General features: G+C 48.3%; 1 protein-coding gene across 2 annotated transcripts in view; it reads right to left on the reverse strand.

Moving 5' to 3' along the window:
• Positions 1 to 3,042, reverse strand: part of TMEM132D (transmembrane protein 132D) — a 638,604-nt gene extending 635,562 nt beyond the window's left edge. The window contains exon 1 of one of the 2 annotated variants that reach the window (XM_004276640.4): positions 2,183 to 3,042. In XM_004276640.4, the coding sequence (XP_004276688.1) occupies positions 2,183 to 2,261 (79 nt within the window). In that variant the 5' untranslated portion in view covers positions 2,262 to 3,042. The remainder of the gene's footprint in view (positions 1 to 2,182) is intronic. The other variant, XM_049697911.1, reaches the window with a different exon arrangement.
• Positions 3,043 to 19,150: the final 16,108 nt, after the last annotated feature.

The following is a 19,150-nucleotide window of genomic DNA, read 5'->3' on the forward strand; positions in this document are numbered from 1 at the left end:
ACAGCATAGAACTGCAAGCAATGAAACTTTATTTTTATTTGATTTTCAAACGATCTATGAGGTTGCTCTATGACCATTCACTTCCTGCTCATAAAATTTAAACATATGGGTTCAAAGACGTTAGCCTGGTAATGAAAATGTGTACATCTGTTCCTTCAAGTCTCCATCTTTGGAAAGAACTAAGGCAATGCAGTAGATATAAAAATATGCTGAAACACATATTTAATATTTGGTAATAATCTCCATCTTTCCATCAGACCCAGACAAATTAGGCACTTTGGATGGTGTGTGTCTATGCATACGTTTCCTTCCAACTAAAATCCTCTTAAATGTAGTCCATCTTGGATTTCAAGCTTTTCTAGAACTCTCAGGTGGTCGGAGGATCTGAGAGGGGGAAGAGACGTGAACATATGGGGAAAAGAACTGAATGGTCCATGTGTTCAGAATTCATATCTGCACCAGGAAATTTTCTACAACTGGAAGGTTTCAGGGCTGTGCAACTCAAAATATGTCATAGGCTGGGCTTACAGCATCCTTCCACAAGCCGAGACCTCCACATCAGAGTTCCTCATGTTAAGGTCATTTTCAGTGTCTCCCACTTGAAAAGTTCAGAACTATCAGGGGAAATACGGTTCTCTTCAACCCTGCTCAGTCTAATCAAGAAATCAGTAACAGAACTATGTGTGTACCTAACCGAGGAAACATAATCGTTAGGTCATATTTACAAAGCTATTCTGAACCTGAATAAAACCTTTTTATTGCGGCATAAAAACAGAGAAGTCTATTCCTATTATCAAACCAAGTGACAACCAATAAGAAACATGCCTCGTAGCCACAGGCAAGCAAGTCTGCGGGGCTGTTGTTGCTGCGGATCTGGGGTTTTTTAACCTCATGTCTGCCTGGGGTGTATTCACCGAATTCCTCAAGCTTTTCTTCCGTTTCTTGTGCACATCACAAATCCCCGAGGCGCTGGTTCTCAGAATTGTTCTAACTCGTAATTAGGAGACATGAGCCCATTACGACCGCACTCGAAAAGACAGCCAAGCAGGGTGGGCAGAGGTCACCCTCTTCCTGCGTCACACCAGCACAAAAGCCGGCTATTGTCAGATCTAAAGCGATGTAACCTCAGTGATGCCTGAGGAGCTCAGAGAACAGAAAATTCCTGTAATTAAAAAGGCTCTGTGCATGACAATTGGCTTTGAAGTTTCTGAGAGAGATCTCATCTCGAAAATCTTCTCAGGAAAAAAACAACTCTGTGTACAGGGATTTGGGGACACACATGGGAGACTGCTAAGATGCTCCACTTTGCTCCTTATACACTTCTCTGTAGGAAAGAGGCCCCTGTGGGAACCCTACACAAATAAAGAGACCTGATCAGTAAGGAGAAAGAATGGCTGGTCCTTTCTACAACCTCCGGTGTGAATCGAATAATTTCCCTTCAAGGAATTCGTGTCCTGAGCTTCCAAACTTGCTGTGCCAATGACAGGCTGGGATGGAGACAGATGAGGGAAGCAGATGCGGAATCCCCGCCTTCCTCACAGCTGCAAGTCAGGGGCTCTGCTGGGATAACGCAGGTGACAAGCAGGGTTTAAACTCCGCGTCCAACCTGCACGGACGCTGCCACCGGACAAACAGCCACAGAAGGCAAAGGGAGAGAGAAGCCTCTTAGAGAAACGCAGGGCCACCTCTCCGGAGCTAGCCCCGGGCCACAGGCACGGGAGCCCACGATGCACGCGACAGCACTCCCGTACACAGGCGTGCTCCGGCAGGATTTCCTCACGGGTCCGCGCCAGTAGGAAAAGTCAAGCCCAAATTCCAGAACCTTTCCAGGAGGTCGCTTCAGTCCCTTCCTCTGACATCTAGCTCAGCCCTCCCGGGGCCCACCTCTCCTTTCAAGGTTCTCCACGGCCCCCTCCCAGAGTGGAACACGCGGTCGGGTGAACGAGGCTATTTTTCCGCCCGGGCGGTCTCACTCAGGGCCTCCAGCCCCAGTCTTCCGGGGAGGCACCTGCTACGAAGGGGCAGCGGGAGGACCTCGGCCGCCGCACGCGCGCGCGTGTACAAGCACAAACGCACACCCACACCCACTCTGCCGGCCGCCCCCATCCATGCACGCCCTCCCACACACTCACTCCCAGCAAAGTTCGCCCCGGGGCCCCAGAGGGCGGCGGCGTCCCCTTACCTTTGGAGAAGAGGGCGGCCAGGCTGACGAGCACGGGGGACCAATGGTGCCACAGCGTTCCCATCGTAGACGCGCACATCCCGGAGACCCGGAGCGCAGACCGGCGGCTCCCCGGCGCCGTCTGGGCGGTGAAGACACAGTCGCCAAGAGCCCGGAGGACCGGAGCGGGGCGGGAGGGCGAGGGAGCGCCGGGCTAGGGGCGCGAGCGGCCGCGGCGCCCTGCGTCCTCCTCCCGCCCATCCATGGCCTGCGGGAGGCGACACCGCGCGCCGCTCCGGAGTTGCTCTCCCGAGTCCAGCGCGCGCGCAGGCAAACCCCACCTCCCTTTCACCCCCACCAGGATATTTTTACTTTCATCCACGCGAATTTGTTCCTTGCCGTTTACCCAGAAAGGACTGGCCCCCAAGTGGCCCCCAAAGGGCGCCTCCGGGAGCGCGGGGACGCGGGGCGGGCGGCTCCGGGTGGGCTAGCGGGCGACGGCGGGGCGGCGGGGCGGCGGCGTCCGGGGCGGAGGCGGTGCGGGGACCTCCGGCCGGGTGGCCGGGCGCCCGGAGCGGCGCGGAGCGCCCGAGCGCACAGCCCCCATCCCGCCCGGCCGCGCCCCGGGGCGCGCGCCGGCGCCTAAAGTTTGGCGGGGCGCAGCCGCTGCCCGCGCCGCCCACCCCGGCCCGGCCCCGGCCCCGGCCCCGGCTCTGGCTCGAGGGGCCCTGGGCGCGCGGCGCGCACGGCCGGCTCCGGGGATGCGGGGCTGCCCCCGGCGCCGGGGGGAAGCGCGCCACCCGCGCGCGGAGGAGGACCCGCAGGCCCGGGGACCTCGCCGCCCGCACGCCCCCCGCGCTCGGCCAAGCCTGCCTCCGGCACGGACGCGAGCGCCACGAAGCGCTGCGCGCGCTAGGGGTCTGCCTTAAAAATTAGTCTTTTTTTAAAAAAGCCCCACCCTTTCGGAGTGACAGCCGCGAGCCCCAATCCGCACAGCCAATCCCTCCTCCCGGGTCTGCCCCTCACCCACCCTCGCGGCTACCCCGCCCTGCGCGCGCGAGCGGGAGGGGGGCGCCTGGGAGGCGGGCGAGCTCCGGGCGTGTTCTGCCTGCTCGGAGGAGGCGGGAGGGAGCTGCCCGCTCTCCCAACAGGTGTCAGGAACGCCATCTGCTTTCTCTCGCTCTTCAGCCCTCAAGCTGAGGGCAAGTCCTACAGCCTGGGGGTTTCTAAGGCTCTCCGCCTGCCCGTGAATACAAAGATGCCTGTAGAGGCCCTCACCCCCGCGCCTCAGTCTCTGGGTAGGAGGACCTCTGACTTGCCAGGCGTCCTGGGGGTCACGCTGACCCCACCCCTATCCTGGAATGACCACCAAGTCAGTGATCCTAAAAGAATCCCGTCCTGACTCCCCGCTGGCCCATTTGGAGCTGGGAATGGATCCATTAAGGGCCAACGCGGCCTTGAGAAGATAAGAGACAAGTTCTTCATTTATCCTTCCTGAATCCCTAATTAAGACACCCCGGAAACCAAGGACACAAAGCATCAGTGTATGATTTTAGCCCAAGGACTTCCCCATGTGAGCCTTTGAATTAACCGGATCAGAAATCAGAGCGAGGGAAAGCGTTCTGAATATTTAAAGAATACTGCAAACCAACAACAACCAAGTCAAATGAGGTGAACTTACCCCAGAAGGTAAAAATGGGTCGTCATCATCCAGCCAAGGGAGCCACAGGTGTTTTAGTCTAGATGGCGGTGGTTGCAAAATATACCGACACTTTAAGAGTGTTGAGCTTTCAAAGTTTCAAAAGACTGTCTGTCTGGGTTTCACTCCTGATGATGATATGTGCTTCTACTTTATTCTGTGTTTAATTTTCTGAATGTCTGTCCTGTTGTTCTTTCCTTTATTTCTTAAACTTTCTGCCTTTTCTCTTTGCATCTCTCTCCTATAAAAATTCTGAAGAATTTATGCAGCAAAGAACCTAAGAGATTATACATTTCAGTGCTTCTGAAACTTAAGTTTCGACATCACCTGGGACCTTGAGAACCCGCCCCCGCATTCATCAGGTCCAGGTGGTACTCAAGAGTCTGCATTCCTAACAATTGCCAGGTGATACCGATGCTTTCCATCCAAGGACCACCGGTCTAGTCCACTATCCCTTCCACCTCAGTGAAAGGGAAACTGAGGCTTAGTCCCCGACACACCGTCACCTGGCCTCTTAGTGGCAGAGACAGTAAACTGCACAAAATGCCAACCCTAGCTTGCCAGAGTCAGTTTCAATGTGAAACTGAGTCTATTTTAAAACATTTTTCCAATTTATTGACTAGGAACTAGTGGTCCCTATTCTTTACTAAAAACAATCATTTTATATATTCTAAATCAAATTGAGATATTCTTGTCCAGAATTGCAATCACTAGATACGTTTTTTGGGGGGAAGTGGTATGTCATTGCAAAAGATTTTCTCTATCTGCATCCTCAGAACTAAAGGTGGCTGACAGATTCCATGTTAGGTGATTTCCCCATTATACACAGTTGGCTTACAAAGTTTTTTCTGCTCTTTGGCGTGGAAGCTTTTGGGGGAAGCTGCAACTCCAGATACCCGATCAGTGGCTAAAATAAGATGTAAGCATGGCTACTCACTCTCCAGAATGCGGTTCTAGCTAATACATCTAATCTTCTTTGGGTAATTAGCACAACTAATCCTGGGAGAAGCACTGCCTTAGGAAGATTTGGAAAAGAAGGCTGAGGCCTGCCAGCTCTTAGCTGTGCTGAGGCCTCGGGGACCACTTCCCATCCGACGTGCCTGCCTTTTCTCTCTCAAATTAATTGTGAGAAATCTGCTTTCCTCCAAGAATATGTGTTTCCTCTGCAAGGCCATAAATCAATTTGTAAGCCTAATTTTGTCAGTAATTAAATAGTACTAATTGTTCGTGCTGTGTGGATTAGGCTGTGACACCAGGCAGTTTGGGTTGTCGTCTTTCCATAAAACAAAACGTTTTTCTGCAGCAGTTTCCAGGAAAATTAGGCGATGGTAAAGGTGGAATTCAAGGATTGAAGGCAACTGTCCCATTGGTAGTTAGAAGAGGTTTTGTGGTACCTCAAGGATGGGGCATTCTTTACAACGGAATCAGTCCTCTTCCAACCCTTCTCATCACATCAAAGGAGAAAGGCTCAGGCCTGAGCAACTCTTGGAAGAGAACTTTTCACAATTGCAAAGCCCTTGCTTTTAAAACAAAAGGCAGGGCTTCCCTGGTGGCGTAGTGGTTGAGAGTCCGCCTGCCGATGCAGGGGACGCGGGTTCGAGTCCTGGTCTGGGAAGATCTCACATGCCGCAGAGCGGCTGGGCCCGTGAGCCATGGCCGCTGAGCCTGCGTGTCTGGAGCCTGTGCTCCGCAAAGGGAGAGGCCACAGCAGTGAGAGGCCCGCGTACCGCAAAAAAATAAAATAAAAATAAAACGAAAGGCAGATCTTTCTGTTCAGAGTGACAATGTCTAGCTAGAATTTGTGAATGTGGTTCATTTTTACTTTCATTATTAATACGTTTGATGTCTCAGCCTCCCTTTAGTGATGTAAGCTGCCTTTTCAATTAAGTTACCCAAGTCTTTGAAGAATGGGCTGATTTCAAGGAGGACATTAAATCACCACTGATAGGACATGTGTCACCTTCCCCCCCGGACAAAAGTCATGAAGATGGTGAGAAACGCCTGAAGTCTGAGAATCGCTGGGATGAAACGTGAGCTACCAGATCAATCCCTGCTGAGGGTGCAGAGGAACCTTTCTGAAACTTCTTTTCTTCTCAGTTTCCCCAAATCTGTGGAGTGGCCAGGAAATAGAAAAGGCCACAGATCCAACAACTTGTCTCTTTCAAGAGTGGCAACAGCATTCCGACGTGGAGTGCACTGTTCGCAGCAGGGATACTTCTTGCCCTTCCTGGTGAGGCTGAGCAAGGCATCCCTCCAGACAGAGCCCCCCCGGAGACTCCCCATGAAGCGCCTTTGAGGACGGTGCAGGATCCGGTGTCCTCTGCTTCCTGCACGGGGATGGCGATGCTTCTCGGCCCCCTTGCGGGGGACCAGCTAAGTGTGAGTGGAAGTGATGAGGACACTTCTAAGATGAGGCAGTGACAAGCCCGCCTGTGGCTGTCCACAGGGCACCTCCCCACACCCCCACCAGGGGGGTTGAATGGACCACCAGCTCAAGCTTCTCCGAGACGGTGGGACCTCCATCAGACAGCCCAGGGAGGCAAAGCCCCCTGCAACCCACATGGGACATCTGGCAGGAGAAAGGAATCGTCATTCTGCAGTCTGGGTTCTTCTGGGTCACCATAGTGAAATCTAGATGCTTCTTCTACTCTCCCCTCCGTCCCCTCTGACTCTCCTCCTCCCAGGGGTCCACAAGCAGATGTTAAAAACCCAACATATGGGAACTCTCCTAGGTGACCCCCGGCCTCTCCAGGTAACCCCTAGGTGAACCTAAGGGATTAGGTTCCTTTTGCAAAGATTAAGAGTAGGGTGCTCCTTTTGCCTTATGTTACTGTTTCATGGATCAATACAGAACGCTCAACGGGACGTTAAAGTCTTCATTGAAGTTATATGCAGTGCTGCCTGGAAGAAATCCTGCATTTCTACCTGTAGCTTGGTCAGCCCCCGGGGGCCCCCTCTGTCGGTGGCGAGGCTCTACCAGAGGTCAAGGAGAACCCGCAAGGCTGCCTCTGCCGTAAACCCACCGCTAAAAGACCTCCTGGACTTTTTCATTCACTTGTTCATTCGTGGGAGCCTGTGAGGGATGCTTAATGTTCACCAAAACCTCTGCCTGTAGCCAAACCATACACCCTGACCTTCCTAAGGTTAAGGTTAAGTGTGGCTATAGGTTGAGTGGCCAAAAGAATGTGGATGGAAGTGATGCCCATCCCTTCCAGGAAGAGCCTACAAAACCTCCCTCTGGCGTGACCCTCCAAACTCTTTTCCCACAACTTCCAGCTGGAGGCCAAAGTCCAGTAGGGAACCCCAAGGCTCCCAGCAAAGACAGAGGGACGAGATGGAGGGAGGCTGGCCCCCCTAAGTCTGGAAGGTCACGTTCTAGCACTGGGTTTGGGGCCAGCGAGAAATAAGATTGTATGGTGTTAAGTCACAGGAGTTTGAGAGTTTCTTTGTTACGACAGCTGATGTGAATAATTCTAACCAATACACCTCCTTTGAACTCAGCCTGACTCCACAGACGCAGGAGTGGGGTACAAGCAAAGCCTAAAAAAATAATCCATCCGCGTCCAACTCTACCCACCAAGAAATGGCTTCTAGTCCAGTGGAGGGAGAAACATGGGCACTGGAACCACAGCTAAGCTTTGGACTAATTATGATACGCATCAGGAGAGCTCAAAGGAGGGAGGTGTGGCTTTGCCCTGAAGTGATGGCTGTACCAACCACACTGCACCAATTGATGGCCATGCGAGATGCTCCGGGTCCTGCACCAGGCACCAGACGGAATGCAGTGTGGAGGACCATGCTGCCCTTAGACTTGATCTTATACTTGATCTCTTGGGATCTGTAGAGTGTATCACAGAGACGAAGGGCTGGGACTTCCAAGGGAGGGTCCTCGTGGGCTGGGGTGCTCAGAGGAAAGGGAGTTAGGTGGATCCCATACTCCATTCAATACGTATTTATTACATGCCTATTATTGTCCAGACACTGGAGGTTTAGCAAGTGTACAAGATGCCACCAAGCTTATAGTCTCCTGAAGACAGGCAGACGACATACAAGCAAACTGAGAACAAGATACTTTCAGAAAGAGCCTAAGAAGAAACTCAGGACAATGTTTAGTTAACTTCTGAGAGGTTGGGCCAGGCTTCTCTGAGAAGATGGCCTTAGAAAGGGGACCTCACTGGTGAGAAGAACCCTCTGTGTACAGATCAGGGTCCTAACCATGCCTGGTGGAGGAAACAGCAAGTGCAAAGGCCCTGAGGTGTGAAAAAGCTGAGAGGGTCAGAGAGAAAACAGTGCAGCTGAGGCTGAGTGAAGCCAGGGAGAGCGAGGAAGGAGGTGAGGTCAGGGGACGGATAGCAGATATGCAGAGCCTTGTCGGGATTTGGGTTGGTGTAAGGGAATTGGGAGGCCAGCGTGGGATGTCGGGTCAGACGAGCCGAGTCACGTTTCTGGAAGATCTCCAGGTGTTCCGAGAGCACCTGAGAGGCAGGGGCCAAGCGTGAGCTCACCAGCCTCTCTTCCCCTCCTGGAGCCCCTGCCTTCCTGCCTTCACAACACCTGGCCTCTGTGTGGCCACTGGGTGCCAGGGAGGCTAGTGAGCTAAGAATCCCACGCCCAGAGCAGGATGGGCTCTGCCGTAGCCAGGGCGGCTGGCCCCCTGCACGCCGAGTCCTTCCCCACTTTCCTGTCTAATTCCTGGTCCCTGTGTTCTGGCTTGAAAACACTTCTACTCATTCCTCACCTAACAAAATCTCAATTGTGGAGCTCCTCTACGTGCCCTGCACTGGCTGTATTATCCTCCAGGATGGAGAAAACGGGACGGCGAGGCTAATCACCATGGAAGTCCAGGCCAGAGCAGGAAATCTGTCTGACAGCGAGTGGCTGGGCTGGCGGCAGCCACCTGCGTTTGGAGCGCCAGCCTCTGTGGTCCTTGGGAGCCGCCTCTTCTCAGCCTGGTTGACCAAGGCTCCTCTGTTGAGGGTGGGCTGTCTACACACCATCAGGAGGAAAATGGGGGTGTCAGTCTGAAGGTCTTAAGCCAGAAAGCATCCTTCCCAAAGAAAGAGCCAGCCCCCGCCTAATTCTTCCAGAGCACTTGATCACAGACAAAAGAGAACGCTGGCGCTCCGACCAGTGTTCTGACCAGATCCTGAGCCAGGATCCCGTGACGAGCAAGACGCAGCCCAAGGACCCAGTTTCTCTTCTCAGCTCAGCATCAAATGGTCTGATTTCTTTAGCCCCTTTGAAATCAGCGTTTCAGCTTGAAAGGCTGGGTCTTGGGTTCCATACACCTTTGTCAGGGAGTGAATTAACCCCTTTTTGTGGACTTTGAATCAGATGTGCCCATCCCGGGGTTGTGATGGATGGAAGGAAATGGCTCCCCATCTCTGGCCAAAAAAAGTTTATGAAAGTGACACAGAGGGAGTTGATCCTGCCCGGGAGGAACTCAGAGCAGCCACAGAAGGAAACACTTTATTTGGCAATTTGTAGAGTTTGCCAACATCAAAGGGAAAGTGAGCCCTGCAGGTTGTTACAAGCAAACATTCCACAGCTTCAAAGCTGAAATCTGAGGACACTTTCAACGGACTAATTTGGAAGTTACTTAAGGATGCTTTGGGGAATAAACAAATGGCAGTGATAGGGCTGGGAAGACTTCTGGCTTAAAAAAACTCTACTTTTGCCTCTTAATAAAAGTCCTCTAAGGTCACCCAGTAAATCAGGTGTACACTCCAATTTCTTCCCGAGGGCTAGCTTTTCTCAACAGTATAGAGCTCTCTGCTTGGAATTTCAATAACTTACTCTCGTCTTTTCTCTCACAGATATGTTGGTCCAAGTCAGGATGTAGGGTCCCCACCTCCAAACAGCCACAAAAGTCTTTAAAAAGATTATTTCTCACAATTCTCAAATACCAGTTTTTCATTTTGGCCAAAGGTCTCTGTCAGTTGGGTGTTTAAATTGATCAACATAAGAGTCATCCAGTGTGATTAAATATGATCAATTATTTGTAAATTGATCTTTGTCTCATCGCATGAGACATCTGGAGAAGATGACCAGTGACATCAGTGAGCTCTTTGGGTGTAAAAGTAAATGCAGTGACCGATGCTGTCATGCTCCAACGTATCATTGGAAGGATGGTTTAGATGATTATTTTCAACTCTAACCACCAAATAGTAAAATACATGTGACACTGGATAAATGTTGGTTTTGTGGTTATTTTAATGCATCAGAAAGGCGGCAAAGCAGCACCTAGAAACGAGACCGTCTCAAGATTTCCTTTTGCACAGACAGCAAGAACAGCGGAGCAGAACTGTGGTCCTCTGGCGCCCGGGAAGGCTGGGTGTACCGCCGTCCGGACTCACAGCATCAGTAGACCTGCAGCGACTCCTAGTGCTGAAGCGGTAGCAGCTCATCTTGTTTTCCCATCCGAGAATAAATGAATTGACATCTCCCGCTGCAACCAAAGGTCACAAGCTGTCATGTTTTAACTAGTCAAATTGTATATTTTTTAAACTAGAAATGTATCTTATCACATCATTTTAACAAAGGAGCAAGGCTTCCAAGCCCTTTGCACGGTGGTGAAGGAAATCCTGAGGCTGGAACCTTGAGCCTTATATGCTCCTAAAAGTGTAAATAAAAACATCATGGAATTGACTTAAGAATGAAAACATAAGCACTTATACCGCATGCGCCCTCCGTAATACTTGAGTTGAACTTGGGTTGTTCTTTAATATCTGTCAAGCAACTGATCATTTTTAAATGAGTATATGCACCCATGTTGATTATTCAAATGAATGTTTCTAAACAAGAGGATGCTATCAGCATCCTCCACTTTCTCAGGATCAAATGCGTCTCTTAAGTAAAGGCAAAATCCCTTAAGTAAAGGCAAAATCCCTGGGGGAGTTTAAAGAGTTGCATAAGATATGTTCATAGCAACACTGTTTACAATAGCCAAGACATGGAAACAACCTAAATGTCCATCAACAGATGAATGGATAAAGAAGATGTGGTACATATACACAATGAAATACTACTCAGCTGTTAAAAGAATGAAATAATAAATACTACTCAGCTGTTAAAAGAATAAAATAATGCCATTTGCAGCAACATGGATGCAACTATAGATGATCATACCAAGTGAAGCAAGCCAGAAAGAGGAAGACATATTCCATATGATATCACATATGTGGAATCTAAAATGTGACCGAAATCAACCTATCTACGAAACAAAAACAGACTCACAGACATAGAGAACAGACTTGTGGTTGCCAAGGGGGAGGGGTGGGGGAGGGCTGGAGTGGGAGTTTGGGATTGGTAGAGGCATATTAGTATATATAGAATGGATAACCACAGGGTCCTGCTGTAGAGCACAGGGAATTCTATTCAATATCCTGTGACAAACCATAATGGAAAAGAATATAAAAACGAATATGTGTGTGTGTTAAAAAAAAAAAGAGTTGCATAAGAAAAGGATCTCAGATAGAGAGAACACTGGGTCCTTCTCCTGGAGAAGACACTTTACATGTGGTTTAGAGATGAGTGGGGTTGTGAGACGTCTGGAATCATACCAGTGTCATTGACAATGGCAATGACCATTTAAAATAGAGAATCTTAGAGCTGGGGCAGCCTGGCCATCCCCTACTGCAATCCTCCCACATTAGATGTGAGCAAATAAAAACCAGAAAGAGAGAATTCATTAACTTAATTATTGTTGCCTTTTAAAAACACTGCTACTAGGATAAAATAATTTAGGAAGTAGAAGTCTGAGCATAAATTGCTCGTGACCATCAAAATTGGCCCCTTCTACTCATCATTATCAGTGAGATCAAAAGTAGCTACTAGGGAGTGTCTATCTGCAGCTGTTATATGTTTAAAATAAACTAAAATACAAGTGGTTGGAGTTTCTTTTCTTTTCCTTTGATTCTGACATTTCTGTACTGGGGCCACTATGGAAATGACTTCTAGAAAATCTATTATGAGAAATGTGTACTTAACACATATTTACTTAGCAAACATTTCAAAATTCTTTCCAAAATTAGCCTTCAAGAAGTTACAGTTTGGGGACTTCCCTGCTGGTCCAGTGGGTAAGACTCCACGCTCCCAGTGCAGGGGGCCTGGGTTCGATCCCTGGTGGGGGAACTAGATCCCGCATACATGCCGCAACTGAGAAGTCTGCATGCCGCAACTGAAAGATCCTGCGTGCTGCAACTAAGACCCGGAGCAGCCAAAATAAATAAATAAATGAAAATAAAATTACGGACGTCCCTGGTGGTCCAGCAGTAAAGAATCCACTTTCCAATGCAGGGGACGCGGGTTCGATCCCTGGTCGGGGAACTAAGATCCCATATGCTGCGGGGCAACTAAGCTGGCGCGCCTCTAGAGCCCTCGAGCCGCAACTAGAGAGAAGCCAGTGCTCCACAAGGAAGAGCCCGCGTGCCTCATCTGAGACCCGACCCAGCCAAAAATAAAAATAAATGAAAAAATAAAATAAATCTTTAAAAAAAGGAAAAGAAAAAAATAATCTGAACTTCATCAAAATTAAGAAATTAAAAAAATAGACAAAGTTACAGTTTGACTAAAATTTCCATGGTATCAAAACTAGAGTTAAGTGGGAAGCAGCCACATAGCACAGGGAGATCAGCTCCATGCTTTGTGACCACCTAGAGGGGTGGGATACGGAGGGTGAGGGAGATGCAAGAGGGAGGAGATATGGGGATATATGTATATGTATAGCTGATTCACTTTGTAATACAGCAGCAACTAACACACCATTGTAAAGCAATTATACCCAAATAAAGATGTTATACAAAAAAAAAACCCAAAACTAGAGTTAGTTACATATGCACCCGCTTTGAGTGGCAGGTTCTGAAACCATCTACCTTGTTGCCGTATCCAGCACCACTGTGTTTCAGCTACAAGACTGGCCCCCTGGTCACGATGACTGTCTGGAGGTGGCACCTAAGCCCAACTCCTCACAGTCCTGCCACAGGACCTTTGCACCTGAAGTGAGGGGGGGGCGGAATCCATCTCCCTTTGGATACCTGGAATATATGATGCAAAACTGAGAAGTTGCTGGCCATGTTACCACCTCCGAATGATCTGGAGGAAGCAACACAAGGAGAATAGAGTTTAAGAGACAAAGCCTGGCTGCCGTTCCAGCCCCTCATTCTGGTCATTTCTCTCGTCCCGTGAAACACCCTAGTTTCCACGTGAACTCCTCTCTTTAAGCTGGTCCAGGTTGAGCTGGTTCCTCACTACCAGAAGACCATCTTTCATCTCTCCTCTAACCTGACCCACTGGTTGAGCTCCTGTTCTACCCAGGTTGAAGAAACACTGGAAAGACGGAGTCGGCTCTGGACACTCCTTCGTCAGACCCTCGCCTGGCTGCCACCTCCGTGAAAAGCTCAAGCCCCCAAGTGCCCTCCAAGGCTGGCTGCGGGCTGCTCCTCTCCTGCTTCAGCAAGCCCTGCCCCGCTTCCCGCACACAAGCTGTGCCCCTGACGCAGGGCCTCCGCACAGACTGTTCCCTCTGCCGGGAACACGCTTCCACCCCATACCCATGTGGCTGGCTCCCTCACTTCATTCTGGTCTCTGCTAAGGATTCCTTCTTCTTTCTTGGACACACTATTTAAGTGGTAACCCCCATCGCTTTCTCTCTTCTTACCCTGTGCTGTGTTTCGTGTCATTTGTCAACACCTGTCTCTCTCCCCCACCTGGAATATAAGTTCCCTGAGAACAAGAACTGTGTTTTGCTCACTGCTCTATCCTCACCGCCCAGAACGCTGCAGAAAAACGCAGTCCCTCTGTAACATTTTAAAAAACAAGTAGGGGGCTTCCCTGGTGGCACAGTGGTTAAGGGTCCGCCTGCCAATGCAGGAGACACGGGTTCGAGTCCTGGTCCGGGAAGATCCCATATGCCACGGAGCAACTAAGCCTGTGCGCCACAACCACTGAGCCCGCAAGCCACAACTACTGAGCCCACATGCCACAACTACTGAAGCCCGCGAGCCTAGAGCCCGTGCTCCGCAACAAGAGAAGCCACCGCAATGAGAAGCCCGCGCACCGCAACGAAGAGTAGCCCCCGGCTCACTGCAACTAGAGAAAGCCTGCGCACAGCAACAAAGACCCAATGCAGCCAAAAATAAATAAATAAAATAAATAAATTTATATTTAAAATAGACCCAACACAGCCAAAAATAAAATAAAATAATTTTTAAAAATAAATAAATAATAAAAAGCAGGTAAGTCAGAGAAAGACAAATATCATATGATTTCACTTATATGTGGAATCTTAAAAAAATGATACAAATTAACTTATTTACAAAACAGAAACAGACTTAACAATATTTCAACAATATTGAAAACAAACTTAGGCTTACCAAAGGGGAAATCTGTGGGGAGGAATTAAACAGAAGGCTGGGATGAGCATACACACTATATATGCAGATAAGCAACAAGGACCTGTGGTATAGCACAGGGAACTCTACTCAATATTCTGTAATAAACTAAATGGAAAAGGAATTTGAAAAAGAATAGCTACGTGTATATGTACAACTGAATCACTTTGCTGCACACCTGAAACTGGCACCACAGTGCACGGCAACTACCCTCCATATAAAAGCAAAAAGAAAAGTCGAGTAATGAATCAGCAACCCCTCCCCCACCCTCCCGCGTCTTCCCCAGCCGAGGGGAAGTGTGCTCTCCGTCCTATTTGAAGAGCACACTGCTTGGGTATATTTACCTGCTGTCTTTGGGCAGAACAACTGGTCAATCTAATGAACTTAGCATTGAACTCCAGCTTGGAGCTCACTTAATTAGACCACTCACTTCACTGATGGGGAAGCGGATACTGAGAGAAGCAATGTGACTTGCCTTGACTGTATTTTCTTTTCCAACAGGGCAGGGGTGTTAATATGAAACTCACCACAACTGATTATTTTCCAGTTCTCCTGTCCACCAGACGACTTTCTGAGGCAGTGCAGAAAGTCTGGGGTGCTTAGAGAGATGCCCTAACCCACGTGCTTGGATTTGAATTAATAGCTGTGTGACTTTGGCCAAATTACTTAACCTCTCTGAGCCTCAGTTTCCTTAGCTTAAAAAATATATAGAATATTACTATCACCTAACATGTTGGGCTGTTACAGAATTAATTGAGAAAACCCACATAAAGCATCTACATGGTACTTAGCAACCTAGCATATAGTTACCATTATAATAGAGAGCTATCGCTAGTGACTGTTCCCTGAAGGAGTAGAAATGTGTTTTTCAAAATGTCATGTTTATCTTTGTCCAGTTCCCTATTTAACTGTCTGCACAGTTTATTGGGTTTCTGCTAGATCCAGGCCAGGAACAGATTTTCTTAGCATGATGTTGAATCAGCCTGTCTGATCCATGAGGATCAGACTTATAAACGAAAGTCTTGTTTCTATCATGCTCACGTTAGATCTCTTAAAAACATCAATCATTAAGAAGTCAGAGAGACAATGCATGCAAATCAACGTTACTCATCTTGGAGTTTAAGAATCTTGCTCTTTTCTCAGATAAGTTTTTCTTTTCTGCGTGCGCGCGCGCGCGCACACACACACACACACACACACACACTCAAGGCTTGGAAAACAACAACAACAAAACAAGATGCCTTATGTAACTGCAAATTTTCCACGATGGAGAGTCCGCGGGTGCCAGTTCTGTTTGTTGATCTTTCATTTGGTGCACACAGGTAGGAAAAAGTGCTGACCAGGATAAAAACCGTGTCACATTTCCAGGTTTTGTTCTTGAGTTGTTGCACCTCCAAGTTCAAGTTGAGTGTCAGACTTGCCATTTTAAAATGGTGTTGCTGGGGTGTTTATATAACTTTTGCAGTGTGGCAGGAAGATGGAGCCGCTCACCTGCGCTGGGGGTGGCGCCCTGTCCAGAGCTCAATGCCCCCACGGTGAGATAACTCAGTGGAGAGAGGAACAGGTGCTCTTCATCTCCCAAGGTCAGTACAGATGCCCGCTTCCCCCTTCCTCCTCTAAAGCACCCTTGCCCTTGACGCTCTGCCTTCAAGCTGGTTGGGGAAACCAAGACCACTTGAACTAATGCTAATAAATAATTCATTGCTAATTCCCATCATGTACTTCATCCAATAACGCCAGTCTCTCCCCACTATGCTCCAAGGAAACATCCTTTCCCAAACTGCAGCATCGTATTTTCCAAATATGGCCACAATGATGTCCCCAACCATCTCATCTTCTCAATGTGATCTTAACACCCTCCCCCATCAGGAGGTGGCGTCTCTATCCCCTTCCCTCGAATCTACATGGGCTTGTGCCTCACAAGTAACCAACAGAAAAAGTGATGCCATGGGACTTCCAAGTAAGTCAGAGAAGGTGGGTCACCATGCCCACCGGAGCCCTAGTTTGTGGCCCCTTGCAGTGTCGTGAAAGAAGTCTGACTGCCTGTGGGTGAGGCCCAACTGAGTCACATGGAAAGGTCATGTGTCAGGGTTCCAGGGAGGGGTCTTAATCTTCAGGGCCTCTAGCTGAGACCCCAAATAAGTAAGTCCAAAAGCCTTCAGGTAACACCAGTCCCCAGCCAACCGGTCAACCCCTGCGCAAGGCTTCCAATCGAGGCCCTGGCCGGTGTGGAAGAGAGACCCAACCCTACAGTGTGAATTACTGACCCACAAAATCTGTGACCATAAAAAAAAAAAGTTGTCATTTTATGCCATTGGATTTGGGTGGTTTGGTAAGCAGTATGGATAACCAGAACACTTGCTAACAGCAAAGCAGTCCTTTGTTCATTTCAGCTCAGCACAATAACTAATTGGCCGTCTACATTCTGCCAGGCTCTGGGGATAGAGAAATCATAAATGGTTTCTGTCCTGCGTTCGTTGTGACCCATTAATTTGTAAGTTAAAGAAAGCAACCCACAAATTGAAAATTTGGGGGTAGATCCTTCAGGGATGGCTGGATCCAGGTGGTCAAATGGAATCACCAGGCCTTCATCTCTCTCCACCTCTAGGCTTGACTTTCCCCAGCGTTGACATCTCTCTCTGACAGCCCCCATCCATCCAGTGGCCCCCACAGCTACTCTCTTACAAATCCACAGCCCCACATCTAGCGGGGAGGGAACTCCTTTTTCTGATGATTCCAACAATAGTTCTCAGCCTGACTGTTAGCTTCTCCAATAGGACCACAGACCCACTGCTTAATTCCTGCGACTGGAGTCTGGGGAGAGTCTGGTGGAGTCGGATTTGTGCTGTTACAGCTACCCAAAGCACACGTACTGAGAGTAGGAAGGGCTGTTTCACCAAGGAGAATCCTACTGTGGTTATCCAAGCAGAACGGTTTGTGAGCCTCTAGTAACAACACACGGCTGTACACCCTGCTGCATTGGAGGGAAGAATGGTTATCAGTGCTCAAGAACGTCCAAGAATATGAACATAAAAACTCGGGGGGCCTCCTCCTCCTTTGGCAGATGAAGAAGTCAAGACGCAAACACTTTGATGGCAAGTCAAGATTGCACATGGAATCTGTGGACCAGATGCAGTTCTCCTCAGAGCCTGTGCTGGCTGCTTCTACTGACCTGTCCCAGACCATCAGTCCCACACTTCAGACACACCCTTGATTTCTGATCTCCAGATGGAACGGATTTAAGCTCATGATTATTATTTTTTTAATTAAAGTATAATTGATTTACAATATTCTGTTCATTTCAGGTGTACAGCAAAGTGATTCCGTTATATATATATATTTTTCAGATTATTTTTCCTTTATAGGTTATTATGAGATATTGAATATAGTTCCCTGTGCTATACAGTAAATCGTTGTGTTTTTAATCTACTTTTTGTATAGTAGTTTGTATCTGTTAATCTCATACTCCCAAGTTATCCCTCCCCCCGCTTTCCACTTTGGTAACCATAAGTTTGTTTTCTAGGTCTGTGAGTCTGTTTCTGTGCTGTAAATAAATTCACTTGTATTATTTTTTATATTCCACATCTAAGTGATATCATATATTTGTCTTTCTCTGTCTGACTTACTTCACTTAGGATGATAATCTCTGGGTCCATCCATGTTGCTGCAAATGACATTATTTCATTCTTTTTTATGGCTGAGTAATATTCCATAGTATATATATGTACCACATCTTCTTTATCCATTCCTCTGTCGATGGACATTTAGGTTGTTTCCATGTCTTGGCTATTGTGAATAGTGCTGCTATGAACACTGGGGTGCATGTATCTTTTTGAATTAGAGTTTTTGTCTTTTCCCGATACATGCCCAGGACTAGAATTGCTGGATCATATAGTGATGCTATTTTTAGTTTTTAAAGGAACTTCCATACTGTCTTCCATAGTGTAAACTCATGACTATTGATTCCAACTTCAGATAAATGGAACAGTAAACCAGAAGCAAGTTCTGTCAGTTTTTCCTGACTTCCACCTTGTCAAACTCAAATCCTTAAAGCCCCCAAATCTTGCAAAGTGTAGTATGTGAAGGGCAGCATTGTCTGGTTCAGTCCAATAGCTCACAGCTCTCTTCCTCTTAGAGTAGATATGACCAAGGGTAAGATATTGCCCCATCTAAGCCTCAGTTTCTTTACCTGAAAAACAGGGATTGGGGATGAGAGTAACGTTCTGAGCCTAAGCTGAGATGTGTTTTTGAGTTCATGGGATGGATGAGATACAATATTTGGTTAGCATGGGTTGATTTGCAGGGTATGGTGGGGCTAGCAAGGAAGGTTTTCTGAGCAAGCACCTCGTGGTAGAAGTGGGACGCTGGCTGCAGTCATAGGTGTGTTTTCGCAGAACCTCTCTGCAAATCCTCCCATAACTCCTTGTCCCAGACACAAGACTGGGCCTGTGGTCTATACTGGACCCACCATACCAGCTCTGCCCTCTTCCCCCAGGCAACAGTGACTGGTCCATGGAATGGATGTGTAACCCAGGAGATAACAGTGACTGGTCGATGGAATGGATGTGTAACCCAGGAGATAACAGTGACTGGTCCATGGAATGGATGTGTAACCCAGGAGATAACAGTGACTGGTCCGTGGAATGGATGTGTAACCCAGGAGATAACAGTGACTGGTCTATTGAGTGGATGAGTAACCCAGGAGGGCCAGCAAGAGTCCTTCCCTGAGAATTTTCAAACTGGATCTTGGAGATAGAAGCCCTTATTTCTCCTTGCTGAAAAGCTGAAAAGCTGTGAGATCCAGAGCTACCAGTAACTGTGTCCTTCATGAGGTACAAAGCAGATCTGAGAGAATTAACACAACGTTTAGTGAACAAAAGAGAATCCCGAGGGAATCTG

This window comes from Orcinus orca, chromosome 15, assembly GCF_937001465.1.
Source record: "Orcinus orca chromosome 15, mOrcOrc1.1, whole genome shotgun sequence".
In the NCBI taxonomy this organism is placed as follows: domain Eukaryota; kingdom Metazoa; phylum Chordata; class Mammalia; order Artiodactyla; family Delphinidae; genus Orcinus; species Orcinus orca.